Genomic DNA, 20,913 nt, shown 5'->3' on the forward strand with positions numbered 1-20,913 from the left:
TCGGGAACGTTTCCTCGCTCATGGAAAATCTCTCGCGTATTCCCTGTTTTCAAGTCAGGCCTAAAAACTGATGCTATAAACTATAGGCCTGTCTCGCTGCTTTGTTCTGCCTCTAAAATTTTCGAGTTATCTCTTCATACGGTCTTGTCTTTCTCATTTAAACATGTCCTCATTCCTAATCAACATGGATTTATGCGTGGTCGTTCAACTTCCACGAACCTTGTATGCTTCATGGAGCAGGCTGTCCCAGCAATTGTTGGTAGAAGCCAACTGGATGTGGTCTACTGTGACATGAGCAAAGCCTTTGATGTTGTCAACCACTCGTTATTGCTTGCAAAGCTCACTCTGTTAGATGTACACGCTTCTTTGGTGGGTCTTATACGTTGCTATCTCAAGGAGCGATATTGCTATGTAAGTGTTAACGGTCAAACATCATTTAGGTACAAAGCAACCAGTGGTGTACCCCAAGGCTCCGTTCTGGGTCCCCTTCTTTTTTCCATTTTCATTAACGATGTTGCTTCTGCCATTCAAAATTCTTCTTTTTTGTTGTACGCTGATGATATAAAAATCTTTAGAGAAGTGCGTAGTGTTCAGGACTGTAATTCTCTTCAGGTTGATATTGTGTCATTCCATCGTTGGTGCACCAAAAACGACCTTATTTTGAACCCTTCAAAAACTAAAGTTGTCTCCTATAGTAGAAAAACTCAACAGCTGCAATACCCTTATGAAATTGCAGGCACCACACTGCCGAGGGTGACCGAAATTCGGGACTTGGGAGTACTTTTTGATTCTCCTCTGACTTTCTCTTCCCACATTGCACAAATTACCCGTCGGTCTCTTCGTTGTCTGGGTGCTGTTTGCAGGTATTCTAGAGAGTTTAAAGGTCCGCTTCCTTTCTTAAAGTTGTATTCGGCTCTCTGCTTACCTCTTCTTGAATACGGGTCTGTTGTCTGGAATGGAACTTGCAAGTCCAATAGTGACCGCATCGAAAGGGTTCAAAATAAGTTCCTTTCTATCTTTAGGCACCGTTTCCGTCATGTACAAGAAGACGCAAACGGCAGCATGTCTTGTCTCAAAAGTATTCCTTCCCTTTGGTGTCGACGAATGAGAGCTGACATTATCTTTCTTTATAAACTTCTTCATGGTGATATTTTGTGTGATGACTTGGTTGCACTTATCAATGTCAACTTGCCGAACAAACTTTTCCGAAGATTTCGAACTTTCAGAACAGATGCTTTAAGTAGACGACGCTCGTCCATCTGCAGAATACAATGTGCATATAATGAATATTCCGATCGTCTTGATATATTCCAGAGCTCTTTGTCTTTGTTCTCTAATGAATTGAAAACTGTTGTAGCTTAAGTGCCTTTATGTCATTTATGTGCCGTATTTCTGTTCCATATTTATTTTATGCAAATCATCATCTTGCTTGTTTATTTTTCACTTTTCCTGATTTTGTGTTGCTTGAATTTCTGTCGGTTTAAGTGTCAGTGCTTGTAATGCTGAACTTCGTTTTTCCATTTTGAAACTTCCTAACATTTTGTTACAAAACCTTTGTTTTATGTGTATAATCTATCTCCGTCATGTTCATTGAGTATTTGCTTGTGTATTTTCAATTTTTCACGTGCCTTCATCGTTTTTGCTGGCCGGGTGTCATGGCTTCTAACACTAGGCTTCATTTTCTTTTTTTTTTGCTGTTTTGCATTCTGGGATCTCTGTAACTATTTTTACCTTATTGTTTCTTTCATATATATGGTTTTCTGTGTTGTGTTGTCTTGATTTTAGTTTGTTTTTATGAATGCTTGTATATGGTGTACCAGTACCAAGACCCTAGGGTTGTTCCTGGGCACCAAAAATAAAGGTTGATTGATTGATTGATTATTATTATTATTATTCCATCCATTCTTCCCTCCTCCTCCTTCGCCTCCTTTCTTTCCTCCTCCCCTTCTTTTCTCCTCCTTCCTCCCTTTCACCCTCCTTCCCCTTCCCCTCCTTTTTTTGTTTCATCCTCCTCCTCCTTCCTTCCTCCTCCTCCTCCTTCCTCTTCCTTCTTGTTATCATCATCGTCGTCGTCGAATTGCTATGCTCAACGCTTGATATTCCCGGTGGCCTTATTGTTAAGGCCCGCGCTAACCACTATAAAAGCTTCAGGTGTAAACTTGAAATGGTTTGTCGCTTTACCAGTCGCATGTATCGTCAGTCACTTGACTTAATCGGGTAACGAATGACCTAGCTAATGAATGGCCGAACGAACTACAACAAAACAAAAACACGACCTGAACTTCAGTGAGCAAATACTTTTTGAAAGCCTGGTCTTTTCGTGTAAAGTTGCTTGCGCTTCGAACGAAACGCGTCGCGGCGAAATTCACAAACTACGAATTGTTCGAGTCGAACTTTGATCAGCCGAATACCCCGAAAACGTCGCATGTCGAGCGTAGCTTATTTAGTGGCCCTAGTCGCGTGCGCGTATATGTCAACCGAGAAATCCTCTCTCTCGTCGAAGGCGGGCCTTTTCCGGCCGACAGAGTCGTATACCCTGCGAATCGCGTTTACAGGTCAACGAACATTCGGCTGTTTTGTCTAGCGTCGGACGCGCTGCCAGCCAGCAGACAGTTATTACGGCTTAAAAATCGAACTTGGAAGCGCGCCGTCTCCCTCGCGCCTCCCTTTCGGACAACAAACCATTACGAACGGCTGCTGCTGAGCGCTTTTGTACGACCACTTCACTGGCCTCTCTTACACAGGCCAAGTGCTGTTTTCTCGCAAACCCACGCCCGCTGATTCGGCGACCCCGTTATTGTTATTCCGCCCGACTGAAGCGTGAGAGATCCGCTACTAGTGCAGGGAGACGCGCGCGCAGTTCGAGCGGTATCCGAGTCTCATTCAAATTGGCCTCGTCATAAGCTAAAGGGACGTCTCAAGGTTTTCCCCGCTCCGTCCAGCGCGCCGTTCGCGTTCCGCCCTCATTACCATACAAAACTGTTGCTTCATGAAACGGCGATCTCGCGAACCCAGGCGCGGCTGCCGGTCCCTTTCGAATGCGCGCGCGTACTTCTGGCGCGAATAGCTTCCCGGCCGCATTTGCATCGCTCGGAATCGCTTCGTCGTTACCGTGGCGGGCCTTAGGTGAGACCATCTATAAACGCGCGAACGCGCGCGATCTGCCCTTGGCGCGTTCTGTAACGGTCTTACGGTTTCATTTAAAGTGATGGGAGCCGTTTGGATATCACGGAGCTGGGCGCAGCCGGTAGACTTTTGCCCTACTTTTAATGCGAAAGCCTTATTAAAGGGGCCGTGAACACAAAATGCAAGTTTGGGCAATTCAAAAGAGCGCTTTTTCCCGATACCGGTAATACCAGTTTTATCGCAAACATGAAAACAAAAAATAATCGAAATAATAAAACGTGCGAACCAGTGGCGATTCCCCAGCAACTTTCCGTCTCTGTACGTCATAGAATCTTATTTCTGCGCGGACGCTGGCCCAACCCGTCGCCAAGAAGCGTGGCTGGACGATTGTAGTGACACCTCTAACAGTCGAACCTAGTTATAGCGAATTAATATCGGGAGTTCATTATACCCGATATTAGTTGTAACAGTAGAGCTAAAAATCTGTTCAATCCAATCGGTAATCTGGGTCCCGCAAAAATACTTGATACAAAAAGGCGATATTTCAACCTTCGAACCCACTATAAACAAGTTAACCCTTACCTTTTTCTTTGTGGCATTTCAAGCTCAATGAACCAGAACATGAAACGGGAAATTAGGACAGAACAAACTTCATTTGACAAAACAGGCCTGCGTTCCTATTTTTTCGAGGAAGGATGGGGGTTTTGTCCGTTGGCTATTCACAGCACTGAGCTGGATGAAGTTTTACACAGTGTCCACGAAGAAAAGGGTCTTTTGTACTTCTGCAGTTTCGGACGCCAGGGGTTTTTCCCAAGTTGCTTCTAAGCCTGCTGGTCAAATATTTCTTCGTTATATCCGGTAGTGCGCGCGGCTCTCACAGTTTCACTTTCGTTATAAAAGAATAAGTGTCGTTGAAATAAAGCGTGACCAACCAAAGTTCGTATTTAGTTCGCTATAGCTTACAATTCGCTCTATCAATGTTCGTTATAACGAGATTCAACTGTAGCTCTGTTTGGTCGTATCACTTTCTAACGCGCACTTCACAGACTGAAAATTATGTTTTCGATCCTGGTTTCTATCGCATCCCTGCCGCCCGCATTGCGTCGCCGAGTAGCGCGAAATTCGAAAGTTTTGCAATATTCCTTGCGTTTCTTTTTTTTTTTTTCCCCAAAGCACGCAAGCAGACCTAAATGTGCCCCCGGAGAATTCTTTGTCATGTGATTGTTTTTAGAGTATTCGTCGTTCATTCCATCCTTTCTCTTCTTTCTTTCTCTTTCGACAGCAGTGTCCGTCTTCTCGTAGGCGGGAGCGATGGGCTATTGTTATGTCACTCGGGTCACCGCCGCCGTTGAAGGAATCTTCGCGTTGTTTCTAGCGATATGTATTTCTCGCGCGTAGCCTAGCCGTTGGTGACGGGGGCGAGCAGTTGCGGGGGCAGCTTGTTTAAGGCTCTACTTGCGTTGGGTTGACGTATCTTGGAAGGAGGTGACTCATCAGCGACGAGCCGCCGACTCGCGCGTTCGCCCTCCAGCATTGCACTCCGAAAACGAGAAGACGTGGCGCGAAGTTCGAACGCACCTTTTTAAAACGAAAGTATTTTATTCCCGGATACGCAAAGATTTCACTGACTTTATATCCGTCACGGAAGGGACGCCAGTACAATGAAGCAAGCGGCCTGTAAAGGGTGCACCCCTGCACACAGGGTCTTCTTGCGGGGAAGCAACCTTTACTACCAAAAAGTACGGTTACTTATGGTTGTTCGTTTTCGGGTGTTATACACTAACACGAAAGTGTTTCATGCCAGGATACACCAAGATTTGACTGACGTCATATCCGTCACGGAAATGACCTTTGTCGAAGCGACCTGCCAGCAGGACATCGCTCGCCAAGCCGCACCCACAAGACAGCCGCCGACCCGCAAAGCATGCTCAGCTTCAGATTTCGCTGCACATTTCACTTTCGCGTTTTACCGATTCCTATGACAGAGAAATCAACCACAGTTTTTCTTATTGTTCATATTTCGGGCGACTTTGACTCCCGAGTACTTATTTGGATCTTCATGTATTTGGCGCCAAAAAAAGCGAGGGACAGACACCCAGAGCGCGAGAAAGTGCGCATGCGAGTCGCCTTACAAGCTGGCTTCCCTGCGGGGTTACCACTGCCGAGGCGAAGCCAGCTGTCCGGCGTAGCGTGCCGGGCCTTTTCATCCTTCTGCGATTTCCTTTCATCCTTCGTCAATATTTCTCTTCTCTCTGCCTCTCTTCGTAGGGAGCCTATTTATAGCCTTCCCCCCTCAGGGCGGCGGTTTGTCGCGAGGGAGAGAGTGACGGAAAGCGAACGCGAGCGCTTGTGCGCTTAACAGCTAGCAGACGACATGCAACTTCCGCGAAAGGATAGAAAGAGATCAGAAGGAGCACGCGTGCGGTCTTTGGGGGCTGAGTTAGGCCTAACGCAGCAGACGACATGCAGCGTCCACGAAATGGTAAAAAGAAAGAAGGAAAAAGGCGCGCATGCCGACTTTGGGAGTTCGGTTAGGCCTAACGCAGAGACCCGCGCTGTGAGGCCCGGATCCCGGCCCGAATCTGGGTCACGGGCGCAGAGCCCCGATCCAGGCAACGTTTCGTCTGCGCGTGGTCGATGCGGGACATTGTGCGAGCGAGGAGCGACTTGCGCGGGCGCGCGCATTTATTGGGTCGAGGGGGGTCGTTTTTTTTTTTCTTTCTTTTTTGCCGCAATGCGTTCCCTATTATACGGGGGCCGTTTTTATTTTGTCGTCCTTCTTTTATTATTTTTTTTTCCTTTCGTCGCGAGTTTCGGGGCTTAGTATCGCGCGGGCTCGTGTCATGGTTGAAGACAGAGTGATATCTGGGTCGCGCTCCGCGGAGTCGATGTCAGAGATATCGTGAGAGAACTCTTGCCGAAGCGGGTCACACGTTCTTTATTGGATACCGTCTTTGCTCCTCGCACTTTTTTTAATGCAGTATTTAGCGGCTGGAAATTTTAAGTAGGGCATTCGTCCTGCAGTGGACATGATGATGATGATGATGTGGTGGTGGTGGTGATGATGATGATGAAAATGATTATCATAAACTTAGGTCATGGTTGTGACTGATTTTTGGCATCACGGGTGCATTTTTTGTACGGAGAAAATAGAAAACCGATTTCATATTGAGATTTCGATGCGCAGTACTTTGTGCTTGTATTTCATGGGTTCTATCTCCCGATGTTAGAAGCCACCTTTGCTTACCTGTCGGCATCAACACCATTTGAATGATCACTTTTTTCTTGTTCAGCCATCTCAAAATACAGTGCCATTAATTGAGAGATACGAGAGTGGTCATCAACTTTACCGTTACGTCACCCACCTGTTGACATACCAAATTTTATTTTATCACGTGGCAATTCTGATGGAATAGGAACAGAGGAGTTTGAGGCTGAGTTGTACGAAAATTTTTAAGCAGCTACAAAGGTGCATTTAAATAACTGTAAACTTGGAATTTCGGACTATAAAATGAAGAAACGGGGGTAATTACAAGGTGCTCTAATTCAATCACGTCAGATAATTCAGGCAACAATAAAACAAGCTTTTGAAATCTTATATGCATAAGCGCTGTTCTGTTTCACCTTTGTTCAGATTATGGCCGTCAGAGCTAGCGTTGCAATGCTGTGTGCAGTTGCAAATCCCCTTAGCGACACCGTGTTGGCAACAGGTGGGAGTCGTGTGAATGCGGGCTTCACAGAGAAAGAAAATGTCAAGCTACAACATTTGTGAATTATGACAAAAGTGTTCACCATTTGCATATTAGGCTTAACAAGATTTCAAGCATCTACGGGGTGGTGCAACAATAAATGAGCATATTCAAAAAATATTTTTGGGGAGATGGCTGGCTGTATTGCGCACAAACCTAGCACCAAAGTCGTATTTTGTGGCCTATTTGTTTCGTTGATAATACAAAATAGACCATAACTAGGTAGACCATAAATTGAGACCTCTTCCAGCAGTTTGTGAATGAAAATTGTTTGAACCCAATCATTTACTTTTGCAACACCCTGTATCTATATCACGTCCCCTCTACCAGAGCAGAATGGGAGTGGGTGAAGGGACTCGCAGTCAATTAGTACCGTTGGATATACAGTGCATCATCTTCAACAAGTCTTGGGTTCTTTTTTTTTTTTTTAAGAGCATTCTAGAGCTGAAAATTATCTGTGCATTGACAGTAAAAGCACATATAGTACGTCTGCATATTTTCTTAACCCGACACTGTTTTTTGGTGGACTAAAATGTTTTATTTTTTGTAAGCTCATGTGTTAGCAAATAAAAAATTAAATGGCGACATGCAGCCTACTTTCAAAGCATGCATCACCAAGCATTCTTTGCAACTTGACTGGAGCAGCCACCACAACCTGTTGTCAAAACTTGTCGAAAATTGGGCAGCACTTTGCTCGAGGGTGTGCTGCCATTCATGTTCTGTTTGTTACTAAACTAAATGCAATAGAATATTTTTCAGAAGTTTGGGGCATTCTTTGACTTCAACTCCCTGAAGAATTTATTTGTGAAACTTCCATGCCATGTAAAAAAAAATGTGCAAAGAGAAAATGATACCGTTTGGTGGTTGGTCACTTTGGAAAGGTCAGTTAAAAAGCAAATGTAGAATTTGCTCTAGCACAACTAGTTTGGGATGGCACTTGTAAGAAGCGTGACGAGACCTGTTCACGAAAACTGATGGCAGCACAGAACAATTTTTCCTTCAACATACCTAGTCGAGTAGCAGAATCAGAAACACTGTGTTGGAAAAGCCATATTTCATTAACGTGCATGTTTAAATATACTGTGCTATTTACGAGTAAGTTTTGTGAATTGTGTGCAGAGGCATAATGTCATGGCTCTGGAAGCACGCATTGAGAACTTGTGTTGCAGTATAGCATGCATTGCAAAATAACACCCTATGTGTAGCTAATGGAAGTTGTTCTTTGTTTTCAAATCTGAATGCAACACAAGTGCGGACCATATTAATTAACAGTGGTTGGCGACCAATGCCTACAAATGTAACGTTATAGTGTCATGAGTCAGTTCTAGCATTGGGCTGTGCCCATGAAAAAATGCGCAATCGTAGCATGCACTCATTAGCACCGTGGGTGTGTATCTTACTCTTCATCCCGTAAGTTTGTGGTGTTCCTCACATTTTTAACATGCACCAACTAGCCCACTTACTCCCCGTTCCAACTCATTGGACTCTGCACAGAACACAATAGAAAGGCATCAATGATTTACCATGGTTTGCTTTGGGCATGGAGCTGGGAAAATGAACAGAAAATACAGAAATCATGTAAGCTCTGCATCAGAGAGAAGTTATGTTTAAGGTGTTACCAGAACTGAATTTGTTGTGTGCTCAGATAACTGAACGAGGCAGTATATAATGAAACAACCAACCCTCGTTTGTCCGATGGGGAACTGACTTGGTACAGATATTCCCTAGAAGGATCGCATGCTCATCCCCCACTCCTCTTGTTCGAATGCGCAGATGGCCGGGACGCAGGATCAAAAATGGCAAAAGGACGCGGTGGACCAGAACTTCGACTACATGTTCAAGATCCTCATCATTGGCAACAGCAGTGTGGGCAAGACGTCGTTCCTGTTCCGCTACGCCGACGACTCCTTCACGTCGGCCTTTGTCTCCACGGTCGGCATCGACTTCAAGGTCAAGACGGTCTTCCGGCACGACAAGAGGGTCAAACTCCAGATATGGGTGAGGCATAATGGGGCTCTTGCCCGACTGCTTCCGCTGTATTGAGGAGGAGGGAGATATAGTTTTTGACAACGCGCCATGTACCTACCCATGTTGACCTCCCTAGTAGGGGCACACATCCCACCACCAAAGGGTGCTCTTCTACCACCAAGTAGTAGCGAATAACCATAGCGACAAAGAAAGGACATTTTTTTGGGCGTGACACACATAAGCGAGGACATTGCTATTCGGAATAGGGAAAGTTTCGTTGTCAACTTCTTTCCTACTTGACTTTTGTGGCAGCTCTTACAGTCTATGTTGAATATCTTCTGTACCTAATATGTCTTTTATTAGGTGCACTGTCACTGTGTTCGTTGGGGGCTGTTGGAGCAATTAAGAATACTTAAGTTCCTAGAATACTTAGTGTGGAAAGTTGGGCAAGTTGTTACTGGGATAACTGGAGCATGTTCTCTAGCGCAAAAAAATACGAGAACCTAGAGAAGAATAGAATAGACAGGAACCTAGCGTTTGTCCCATCCGTATTCTTCTCTAGGCTCCCATCTTTTTTTGCGCTAGAAAACATGCCCCAGTAGTCCCTAGAAATTTGGCTAGTTGGCCATCTGGGCCAGTATTGCATAACAATTAAATGTTGTCGCAGTGATAAAATCATGGTTTTGAAAAAGATCACACCGGTCGGCTGCGGCGCCGTCCCAGCGCCCGCGTGGCGTTTGCCATTGAGACATTTTTTAGAAAAAACTGCTTTTCTAATAACTCTTTATTGTAAAATTGTTTATTCGCTCACTTTTTCTTGCCTGAATAATTTCTATGGGAATTAAAAGCAAAAAATTAGAGTCGTCTACTTGCTTGCACACCGCTTTGAGCTGTGGTCATCTGGACTGTGCGGTGAGCGGGCGATCAGAGAGAGAGAGAGAGAACTGTTATTAGAAAAGGATTATCAGGGGAGTGCACAGTACTATTTACAGTTCCAAAATTCCAAAATAAGTTTATTCAGCCCCAAAAAGGATGCCAATAAATAATTGTGTCACGAAAAGCTATCAAAACAATCATTTAGTTTTTAGAAAGTAGCAGAGCAGAGCAGAGCACTGAGAGGGCTCTGGACTCGACCAGTGTAATTTCTTCCCGAGGTTTTTATCACAAAAAGGGCTCTGCTGAAGGCCTCGGACAGCAGACTAGCCATATTTCTAGAGGCTATTATTAATGCCCCTGTCACACAGGCACTTTCAATCCGGATTGAAGCGAAGAGTGATTGACTTTTTGAGCACGCTCGACACACCGCCACTGCTACATGGCACGTTTCAGTTCTACTTGAGAAGCACCGATTGCACTCACGTATGCCAGATGGCGCTAAAAATGTACTTTGCGGTTGGCGTTTAGTAACTTTGCACGGTTGTAGTTATACGGAACTTTATAAATGTTACCGCACACGTATTTGGGTAAAGTTATTTGCTACAATTTGTGGCATTAGTTGAGGTTGTCACCTTCTGTGCCATTACTCAGTGGGGACGAAAGTATCGCCGCTTTCGCCTGATCATGCTTGGAAACCTCTATCTAGCTTGAGAAACCAGTATTGAGTTCGAGTGGGATCGGGATCAATCGCGGTTGAAACTGCTGTGTAGCAGTGCCTGATCCGGATCGACTCAATCGCGATTGAAAGTGCTCGTGTGACAGGGGTATAAGTCGGTGTTTTGTTATTCGCTTCAGTCTGTTCAACTCGCCCCCTCACACTGTTGCCTGCTTGCCTGTATCCCCTGTGCAGGACACAGCTGGCCAGGAGCGCTACCGAACAATCACGACAGCCTATTACCGCGGGGCGATGGGTTTCATCCTAATGTACGACGTCACTAACGAGGAGTCTTTCAATAGCGTCCAGGACTGGTGAGTGTGTCGCTCTGTGCCGGAAACTCTCGCATGTCTCACCAAAATTACGCGACTCAATCGCAGCTGTTACTTCATACCCGGTGCTCATTGACATAGAAGTTATTGTACACCCATACGTGCCTTTGTAGAACTACGTAGTTTACTCATAGATATTTTGCACACACCTTGCACTAATCTCATCTTGCAGCTCATGATCACGAGTGAATGTTTGCATTCATCCCTGTGGTGGTGGGGATTTTCGAAGCTTGCTCGTATTGGTGCACGAATGTTATTATGCATATGTCGGTGTGTTTCAGGTAGCTACATTCTTCTTTAGCTAAAAAGATCAAAATTCACCTGAAAAGGTAGAAATAAGACAACGCTTTGTTTATGAAGGCTTGAGTTGACGATTTTGTATGCACTAGGGGGGGGAGGGGGGGGGGCGAAAAATCGACGTGGTTCCCACCTACAAAAAAAACCTTCTATAGCCGTAGTAAAGACGTGTCACTAATTCATATCTAGTGTGGCACGCAGAAAGAAAGAAAAGGTGGATATAAGACGTAAGCAATTGTGGGAGAGATTCCACAAAGGCTGCCTTGGCGTGAAGGGTGTAGGTACAATTTCGGCCGTCTTTGTCAAGGTTTGTCAAAAATTGTAGGTGTTACATGTGGCACGGGTGAAGGAACAGGTTCAAGCGGAGGCTGTCCTGGCTCAAATTAGTAAGAGGAAATGAACTGAACTCTAACCTGCATAAGATGGACGGTTGGTGAGCCATGCATGTAAGAACATTGATTTGAAGGTAGGTGAGACGAGGGCAAGAAAAGGTGGCAAAGCACAAAGGTTAGGAATGAGATAACGATGCTTTGGGGCAGAGAATGAGACAAGGACAAAGGGGGGACAGAAAACTATAGTTTAGGGATGGGATAACGACATTTGGAAACAAGGAATGGGTTACTGCAAGAACAAAGGGTGATAGGACTGTGGAACAGACTCACAGAACGAAGGTTATGGTTGAGGTAAGAGCTTTTGGGGGCACAAAAAAGAATGACTGGTTATAGGTGAGAACGTGGGAAGCAAAGAGCACGGTTAAGAAATGAGGTGAGCACAGATGGGGGCAAAAGTTGAGTTGCTTTGGCCAGGACTCAGGGCAGGTGGAGTTTATTGAGACTTGGAAGCAGCTTACGACGATGCCTTTGAGTCGACGCATCCCGCTGCATTGGGCGGCCCGCAGTAAACCGTCCTCTCCCCCGTGCTTTTCCCGCAGGGTGACGCAGATCAAGACGTACTCGTGGGACAACGCCCAGGTGATCCTGGTGGGCAACAAGTGCGACATGGAGGACGAGCGGGTGGTGAGCGCCGAGCGGGGCCGGCAACTGGCCGACCAGCTGGGCCTCGAGTTCTTCGAGACGTCGGCCAAGGAGAACGTCAATGTCAAGGCCGTCTTCGAGCGCCTCGTGGACATCATCTGCGACAAGATGTCCGAGAGCCTCGACTCGGACCCCGCGCTCCTGGCGGGAGGCGGCGCCAAGGGCACGCACCTCACCGACAACCCCGCCGCGCCCCAAAACGCCTCGTGCCAGTGCTAGAGGGGCCCCCCCTCCTCTTTCCCCCTCTCTCTCTTCCCTTCGGCCTCCCTCCCGCCGCTTCGAAGCCCCCCCGCCAAGGGCCTCTCCTTTACTTGCTACGCCGCACACTTCGGCCGGCCTTGGAACGCGGGGAAGGGAGGAATTTATTTTTTAGCGTCTAGACTTCTGCACTTTGCCCGCCGCAAGCTCGCTCCTGCGGTGTCCTCGTTGACTTGTCGGCCGCCGAGCTAGTCACACTTGCCACACACGGACAAGCAGGGACGTTATTGCAGCAGTGTGGGGCTCACGTTGCTTAAAAGTGGCACACCAAGATTGGCCGAGCCAAGGAGCACACCACAGGAGTCGTTATGCTGGAACACCGAACAAGAAATGAGCGGCTGCCCGGCTCGAAGCAGTCTGGCTAGTCGCGGCCGAATCGGAGAGAGAGCCCCCGCAACCACCTACCCCTTCCTGCTGTACCCCTTTCCCCCCTGACTCCTGCTACGGATTAAGCGGGCTCTGCTTTCCCGCCTTTGTTGTTACTGCTGCTGCCAGCCTGACTGCCGCAAGAAAGAGCGACACGCTGCGCCTGGGTGACTGCTGAAGGGTCTGGTCGAGTGGGTTTGTGCAAGCATGCGCATGTCTCGTAGGGTTGGGTCGAGTGGGTTTGTGCAGGTGTTCGCAAATGTCCTAGGGTCGGGTCGAGTGGGTTTGTGGAGGCATGCACACGCACATCTCGTTGCGTCAGGTCGAGTGGGTTTGTGCAGGCATGCGCACACCTGGTAGGGTCGGGTCGAGTGGGTTTGTGCAGACATGCGCACATCTCGTAGGGTCGGGTAGAGTGGGTGCGTTTGCACAGGCATGCGCACATCTTGTAGGGTCGGGTCGAGCAGTTTTGTGCAGGCTTGCGCACATCTCAGAGGGTCCTGGCCAATGCCCACCCAGTTTCGCTCTGTCGCAATGCTGCCTTCTGTAATTCTTTGTAATTCTGGGTATAGTTCTCGCATCGTACAGATTTGAATTTCACCGAATCACCGTGGAATGGGGAAAAGAGCGAAGCACGTATATTTAGCTGGCTGTTTCGCAGACTTCGTGGAAAGGCTGAGATGTGTAGTTTACTTTCACAATGGCTTTCAGCTCTCAGGCACAACATGGGGCAACAGTTGTAGTGTATCTAAGGAATGTTGCATTTGGAGTTCTGAAAATGCTTTGCTGTTGTAACATCCGGGAGTACAGAAACTTCAGGCTGCTGAGTGCATACCAGTGCACTTTCTTGAAACCTGTAGGACACAGGCTATGTCACCACTTCAGCTCCTATATCTTCCCCAAACAGTTCAGTTCTCACGATTGCTTTCGGATGTGAAGAAGTGACGCTAAAACAATCAGATATTAGCGCACACTGCCAATATAGTTTTTTTGTAAAGTATGTTTGGGGGCGATGCCGACATTTGGAAAGAGGTGTTGCGACAGAAGCACTCATATGTGACGGAGGAGCCTTCGCCAAGGGCAGACCAAGGGCTTTGGGTTCGGGGTGTTAACTGCAGAACATGATTCTATTGCTTGTTTATGAATTTTTTCTTGCTCTGCCTTGTCTTTACTGTAGCTACAGTCAAAGTTCCCTTCATCGTGACAAGTTTCACTCTGTCCACAAGGCATGTGCCATGAGGATCAGCGGCGTAGCCAAAAATATTTTTTTGGGATGTGTTATACCACAGCGGTAAAAAAAAAATTAAAGATAGCTAGTCTGCGCCCAAACAATATCTTATTTTCGTGTTCTTATCTTATTCTCGTTTTCGCATTCAAATTTATAGATGCGTGCAAAAAGCATGGGTGGAAAAAAGGCCGAAAGAAGGGGATTCACCGCTTTTAAAAAATTTGTTGGGGTGTTCTGACACCAAAACCAGACTCAATGTCCTGTGGCTACGCCGCTAATGAAGACAGGTACGCAACATTGGTTACACAGCAGTCTCGACATTAGTTACTCTCAGTTGCGAGAAAATGCAAATCCACTGCTCCAGGTCTGCTAGTGTGCATTTGTATTGTAGCACGGTCGAAAGTTAGTGGGCTATGGATGTTAGTGTAAAAACTCAGCGAGATAGTGAATACCTACAACAAAACAGAGTGAGCGCTTGTCCTGTTCTTTTTTTTTTTTTTTTTTTTTTTTCTCTAAACTTGCATAAGTGGTCGTGAACATTGGACTCACTACCAAGAAGTTATTTCCATGAGCTTGTTTGAGTCTGCTTTGCACAACCATTTTGGGAGTGATGAATGTAGTCACTGTACTCGCCTGATATAGTAATCGTTAAAGCTTCCATGGAGGTCCGTCGGGTACTTGTGATGATGCATTTCAACCCCTGCTCCATACCTAATTCAAAACATCCCACTGAACCTTCAGCAGTTTTGTCAGGTGCAGCGCAGAGCTCTAATGAAAGACATAGAGAAAAGTGGTAATGCTCTCTTAGCCAAGTGGAAGAAACGCCTCCTTAATTGATTTGTCTTTCTGTTCGTACAAAACTAGCCCGCCTGCCTTTTCTCGCATCTGTCGGAGTGTTCCTATAGTAGCACTTTAAAATTCCAAAATATCTAGGTTTTAAAAGGCTCATTTCGCACGTGGTTAAATTCAACTAGCTGATGAGTGACTTGACAAGCAACTGAACATGGTAGGCTGGTTTTTATGTCGTCATTTAATTGCCTGCAAGATAGCTCCATCCGTGATACTGAATAATCGCGGATAATGAGGAGATATTGGACAACCACGCGATACCAAAACATCTGCCAGCATTAAGAAGTACGAGATGTTAAAAGTGCCAAGAAAAAGAGCACTTGGCCAACTCCTCCTTTGTTGGGCTTGCATTTTAAAATACTTTTAACCTTCAAAGCATTCTGTTGTATAGAACAGTAAGTGGTAACTTTCTGCAATATTTGCAGAATATGTGGGCAGTGGTTATAAGTGATCATAGCAAAACAAAATGACAGCTGCGAACTTGCTTGCGTCGTCGCTCATCGGTTGTTGAAAATGTAGCCGCGTGCGAATCGAGCCACGTTGGACGGCCCCAAATCTGGGCCGTGTCCGTCTCGAGGTCGGTTAACAGGGGACGTGTCTCCCTCTCTGTGTATGTCTTTGTTCACAACTGCCCGCCCCTTCTCTGACCTTTTCCCTCAACCCTTCTACTATCGAGGGTACGTTGTTGTCGCGTGTCCGCCGCAACGCGACAGGAAATGCACCGTCGACGACGACTAAGTGTGACTTCTGTAAATGCTGATTGCCCATGTGTAAATGTGTACATATATTCTCTTATGGAGCATTGTCCCCCACTACTTGAACCTACCCTCCCCCCAGCCCGTGGTGAATACTGGAAAGGTGACGCTGACCGCAGAACAGCCATGCAATAAGAAACAACCCCCAACCACCTCTGGGCAAAAGTGAAAAAAAGAAAGATGGTTGCCAATTTTTTTTTTCTCCTCTCGATCTGACTAGAGAAGACGGGTGAGGTATCATGGCGAAAGTTTATTTTTTGTTCAACTACAACCACTTTGCCACTCCTTCAAGGGCGATGTGACCAGCCATTTGTTTTGTGCGTGCGACCCGTTGTTCCTTCAGGGAGCCAAGATAAGCGTCTGAGCCCGTAGCAGAATAGTGTCGGCATACAAGACTCTTTTGTACGATGATTGTGGATTTCCTGGTTAGATTTTCGGTAGAAGTCGCCCGCTGCCGAAGCTTCGTTGCTTCAGGAATGCATGCTTGTTTGGTGGTCGGCCTGAAGCAAGTCCAGACGGAGGCACCACTACACTGGTGCATTTGGTTGGGAAAGTTGTAATTCCATTTTACAGCAGTACAGTGAAACTGAAACTCGATTCCTATCTGAAGTGTTTCCGGGGCGCCGTGCATTGTGTTTGACCTCCTCCACACCCACAGTTAGGTAAAAAAAATACGAGGTGCCTTTCCACCTGCAACAAAGTCGAGGCCAATGTACACCGTTTTACTTCTGATTGGGCGTTATAGGGAGCATTCCTCTTGTATTGACGAGTAAAAGTATTTGACAAAAGCCAGCATTTGCGCTGGTGGTAAACGCCAGATTTTCAGGCAAGTTTGGAAGTATACCACTGCAAAGTGCGGGCTGTGCCCATATTAAACCATTCCTTTTTAAGCAAGGTATTCTCTTGCACTGTTACAGAATCTAGTTTACTCCGTGGACGATCTCAGTGATGTCCTAGTCAACACACTGTGTAACTAACAATGTGGTGCAGTTGTTTTGCTGCTACTTTTCAGGCTCGTTGCAATTTACTGAAAGAAAAAATAATGACTCTTTAGGCTCCACGCTGAAACCTTTTCTTACCAGCAGATAGCCATTCAAGGCTACTGGTTCCAAATTCACGGCAAACTTTCTAGTAGAGATGCTGATCTGGCATTTAATCCTTGATTGTTTCTCTCTCTTGGATAACTGTCCGAATTCTCATCCCGGAAAAATCCTCATGCTATGTGCAGACTGTTGGGACTTTCAGAATCGGGGGTGCCTGACAGATTTTCCGTGTTTGCATGAATTCATGTTCTAGTCATTGCGAACAAGTGAAGAGTACGTGGTGTACAACACCAAAAAGAAAACTCCCGACCATATGCAGAATGTGCTTACTTTCCCTAAAGTGACTGCAATGTTTAAAGCATTACCGGAAGAAAATTGTGGCCTGTTACGTGTAAGCCTGAACTAACCGGTCATTTTAATTTTGTTCGATTCTGTCTGCTCTGTTGTGCAATCATTTTTGTGTGCTGTACATCATTTTCATGTACTTTTTATCTGGTCTTTCTTTTTTTTTTAACCTCTTTTACCTTTTTTTTGCCTTGTCCAGTGCTGTGTGATCAAACCATCCTGTCTGCGCAATCGCCATTCAAGGTGTACACTTCTCCTTTTTGACAGCGTTGCATTTACCTTGTTTACCTAAACAGAGCTCCTAGTATTGCATTTATGATTGTTTAGTTTTGTATTTAGAAGACAAATCATTGTTTGCAACCTGATTTTTTTCAAGGCACGTGAATGACATTCCAATGTCAAGAGGAAGAAAAAGCTCGTGCAAAACTCGTGATCTCCTCCTAGTCAGTGACGTGCGGCCAGCGACGTGCTAGTCATTTTTGCCTCGCCATCTCTTGTATTGATTCTCGCGCAACATTCCAATATGTGGTAAAAGTGTCTATTGACGGCGTGTTGCCGTGGCAACACCGAGGATGACAAAGAAAAAAAAAAACGAGCGTCTAGTCCAAGTGGCATCTCCCAAGCCACCATTCTTGTGGGATCGTACCACAATAAACTGCGAGACATGCCCGGTAGTTTTCGGTAGCTCGTGATATTAAATAGAAAGTGACAAGATATCTTCAGGAATTCTTCGCCAAATTTGACCGCACGCAAGTTTTTGTTTTTTCCCGTATTTTTTCGCATTTTTGTTGACGAATGTTTTAACGAGACAGGAATTCGCGCTTCAGCTAGGCAGTTGAATCGCTGAAGAATGCTGAACACTGCCGAGACGCGCGTCGACCGCTTTACCGGCAGTGAATTTTTATCCGACCGAGCATGGTCCAAACCCAGTGCATTTTTACGCGAGCGACGTCAACCCCTGGCTACGTTTACGTGCATTCCAGATACAGCCGTGGTGTAAACCACACGTGACCAGAGTCTTTCTTTCAGTCGGTGCAAGTTCGTTGTAGTGATCTCCCCAGTTGCCTCGCGTCACTCGTGTCGAACGTCACAGCGACCTCGAATAAAACAATGTCGGAAAAAAAAGCAAAAAAAAAAAAAAACCACTCTCCGATGGTAGTACTGTTGCAGTAGGCGACGTGAAGCATCACTCAGCACTTTGTGAAAGTGTAAAATGCATTAGAGCAACTTCGTGAATGGCAGTGTAAAGTAAAAAATATATATATACATATATATATCCATCGCAACTCGCCTTGAGAGGTATGCGTCAAAACTGCGTACGCGTTGCCTAGGAGATGTAGTGTCACGTTACGTCTCGTGACATGTTCCGGTCTGTAGCAGGCGTGTGTTGGGTAGGGAGGGGGGGGTGTTCGGTCACGCGGGGGGTGTCACGTGAGTGACGGCGGTTGTCGTTCGGTCTTAGTGGAGAGATGCGACGTGTTTTTCTCGGAATCAAGCCTGGAGAAGCATGTGTGTGTGTGCGTGTTCCTCGCTGTATTCAAAATGCCAGCAGCCCGTCGTGCGTCTGTACTTTCTCACGTCTTATCTGTGTGTGCGTACCGTGTCTGGAGGCTTGAATGCACCAACAACCCGGTTCGGGAGTTTCGGAACGGCAGACTTTGCGGGCAGCGGGACGTACTATTCGACCCAAACAGTTTTCCCAGAGCGTAGACCCAAGGTTGTCGCATTGTGAAGCCTGGTGGTCAAACAATCTGACCTTTCTGGGTGTTTCCAACTGTTTGTAGTTGATCGGCGCAGCGGAATCGACAAAATTGAATCCTCTTCAACACTAATGCACAAAAAAAAACAGTTTTTTCACACTTGTGCATGCTATATAAATTTATTTCTTTATACTGGTTCAAGCTCCGGGAAAACTGCTTATTTATGCTCTAAATTCTTTTCCGCTTGTCTGTAAAAGCCATTCCGAAACTTGTGAACTGCGTTTTATATGGCTGCGGTGAAACGATGCATCGGTAGGGATGTTCCAAATTTTTTAGGCGATAACAAAACTGTTTAGGAAAAAACTTTAAGTAGGTAGTTAAAAGTAAAGAGGTGTTTCTTAAGTTATCTGGTGGCAGATTTTTATTTTATCCTGCAAAACTGGTGGTTGAGGTGTCGCTGAAGATGTTGGGAACTTCTAGAAATGCGACATCTGACACATTTTTATCACCGAGAGCGAAATTTGGAATCGCGTTTTCTCGAGGAAGCTTCAGCTGGAGTTCTGGAGAAAAAATCCCTGCCTACAATCGCCTTCGCCGCAGCAATGGCTTGTTTGCGTTTCCTGTTCCATTCTGTTACTACAATTGTTGTACTGTACAGGATGCTCGGCTGTGCTAGGCTGTAGTAGACACACTTTTGTTAAAGAATAAAAATGAAAAAAAAAAAAAAAGCGAGTGGATTGAGGAGAGGAGAAAAAAACTGTTACAAAAAAACTAGAAAAACCAAAGTGAGTCCCCCCTGCTGGGACGTGTTTTTTCGGAAATGAGTGGAAGGAGTAAAAACGGAAAAAAAAAAAGAACCTCGAACGAGGTGCAGCCGTTGTTGCCGTTTTTTTATCGTTCCTCGGGGGTGAGCGAGCGAGTGTGGGAGAGGATGTGTGGTTTCCTCTTCCCTTCACCTCGCTGCCACCAGCCTTTTTGTCTTCTCCTTGAAAAAGATTCTGTTGTGACAAGTTGTAAGATTTTTAGTTTTCATGCTGTGGAGTCAACAAATAAAGCAAACAAACAAAAAAATGACCAACGAGCGGGCCACTCTTGCGTTATCGGCGCAGTGGTGCAATTATGGTTCACTACTGCAAGCTGGTAAGTGGAAAAAAAAAACACAAAGCCGATAAAGAAATGAAACTGCGTGAAAACGAGTACAAAGACAAGAGCGACGAAGACTAGCGCAGTCCTTGTTTTTCAGCGCGGCATTATTATTTATTTACCAGTCGCGAGCCAGCTAGCCAGCAACCAAGTCCTTTTACTACAAGGCCTTATTGCAACAGGCGGAAGGCAACCTTTCATGCTGTAACTTAACGTGCTCTGTAGATGTCTACTTCGCTATTCTCGCTCACCGAAAGCATCGTTAAACGTTGCCTGTAACGAAGCAATTTCTTCCCTTAAAAATTTGGGGTGTTGTATGGGCTCAAGCTACTCCTGAGCTACGGCGCGTGCCATATTGGAGAGCTTCAAATTATATTTAACCACCTGGAGATGGTTATAACGTGCTTGGATCCAAACAAAGGAGTTTTTGCTTTTTCATTCAGTCGGGGTCCCTATTGAACCTGCATTCGCAATTCTTTTCTAATAGTTCTGCTGATTACCTTGCGACAATAATTTTTAGCCACTACAGCAGGTTTTCTTAAGGGGACACTGATATGAAAGAAAGTTTTTTTGTATCAGTAAACAAGAGTGAGATAGTACAAGAAATGCCAGTTGTGGCAGCTAGCAGCCGTTAACCCCCTTAAAATTCCGAAAGCGTGAAAACGCATCACTGCACTGCACATTTTTCAGCCCAATTTGCAGCATCCTTAGTTGTGAATAGGGAAATAAAATTGCCACAGCTTGTTTAAGTGTTCTTATGGTTCAAATATGAAAATCTTAAGTGTATCTGGGAACTTTTTTGAGCACATTTTCTTAGAAGGGCACAGACCTAAGCTAGGCATGCTCAGGGGCGGATCCAGGCTTTTTCTGAGAGGGGGGTCAGCTCCTATCAGTGATGATGATGATGATAAGCAGGAGGAGGAGGAGCCTTATTTATTCACTGAAATTTCGGGAAAGCAAAAACACAAGGAATACAACAAGTCATCAATTCACCTTTTTCTGCGACCTGAGTGGTCATCTTCTTGGAGGTTTAAATTCAAAAATTAAGGGAGGGGTTAGGACATCCGGACCCCCCCTCTGGATCCGCCAATGGGCATGCTGCCTTGCTACCAGACATGGTATGTTCTGT

The 20,913-nt window shown here is 45.8% G+C and overlaps 1 protein-coding gene across 2 annotated transcripts in view; it reads left to right on the forward strand.

The window, feature by feature from the left end:
• Rab3 (RAS oncogene family member Rab3) overlaps nucleotides 1-19,715 on the forward strand; it is a 103,411-nt gene extending 83,696 nt beyond the window's left edge. For both annotated transcript variants that reach the window (XM_077693538.1, XM_077693539.1), the window contains exons 2-4: nucleotides 8,649-8,873; nucleotides 10,630-10,748; nucleotides 11,995-19,715. In XM_077693538.1, coding sequence (XP_077549664.1) covers nucleotides 8,649-8,873; nucleotides 10,630-10,748; nucleotides 11,995-12,316 — 666 coding nt within the window. In that variant the 3' untranslated portion in view covers nucleotides 12,317-19,715. The remainder of the gene's footprint in view (nucleotides 1-8,648; nucleotides 8,874-10,629; nucleotides 10,749-11,994) is intronic.
• Nucleotides 19,716-20,913: the final 1,198 nt, after the last annotated feature.

The sequence above is a fragment of the Haemaphysalis longicornis genome, unplaced genomic scaffold, assembly GCF_048455015.1.
Source record: "Haemaphysalis longicornis isolate Haplotype H1 unplaced genomic scaffold, Haemaphysalis longicornis Haplotype H1 scaffold_12, whole genome shotgun sequence".
In the NCBI taxonomy this organism is placed as follows: domain Eukaryota; kingdom Metazoa; phylum Arthropoda; class Arachnida; order Ixodida; family Ixodidae; genus Haemaphysalis; species Haemaphysalis longicornis.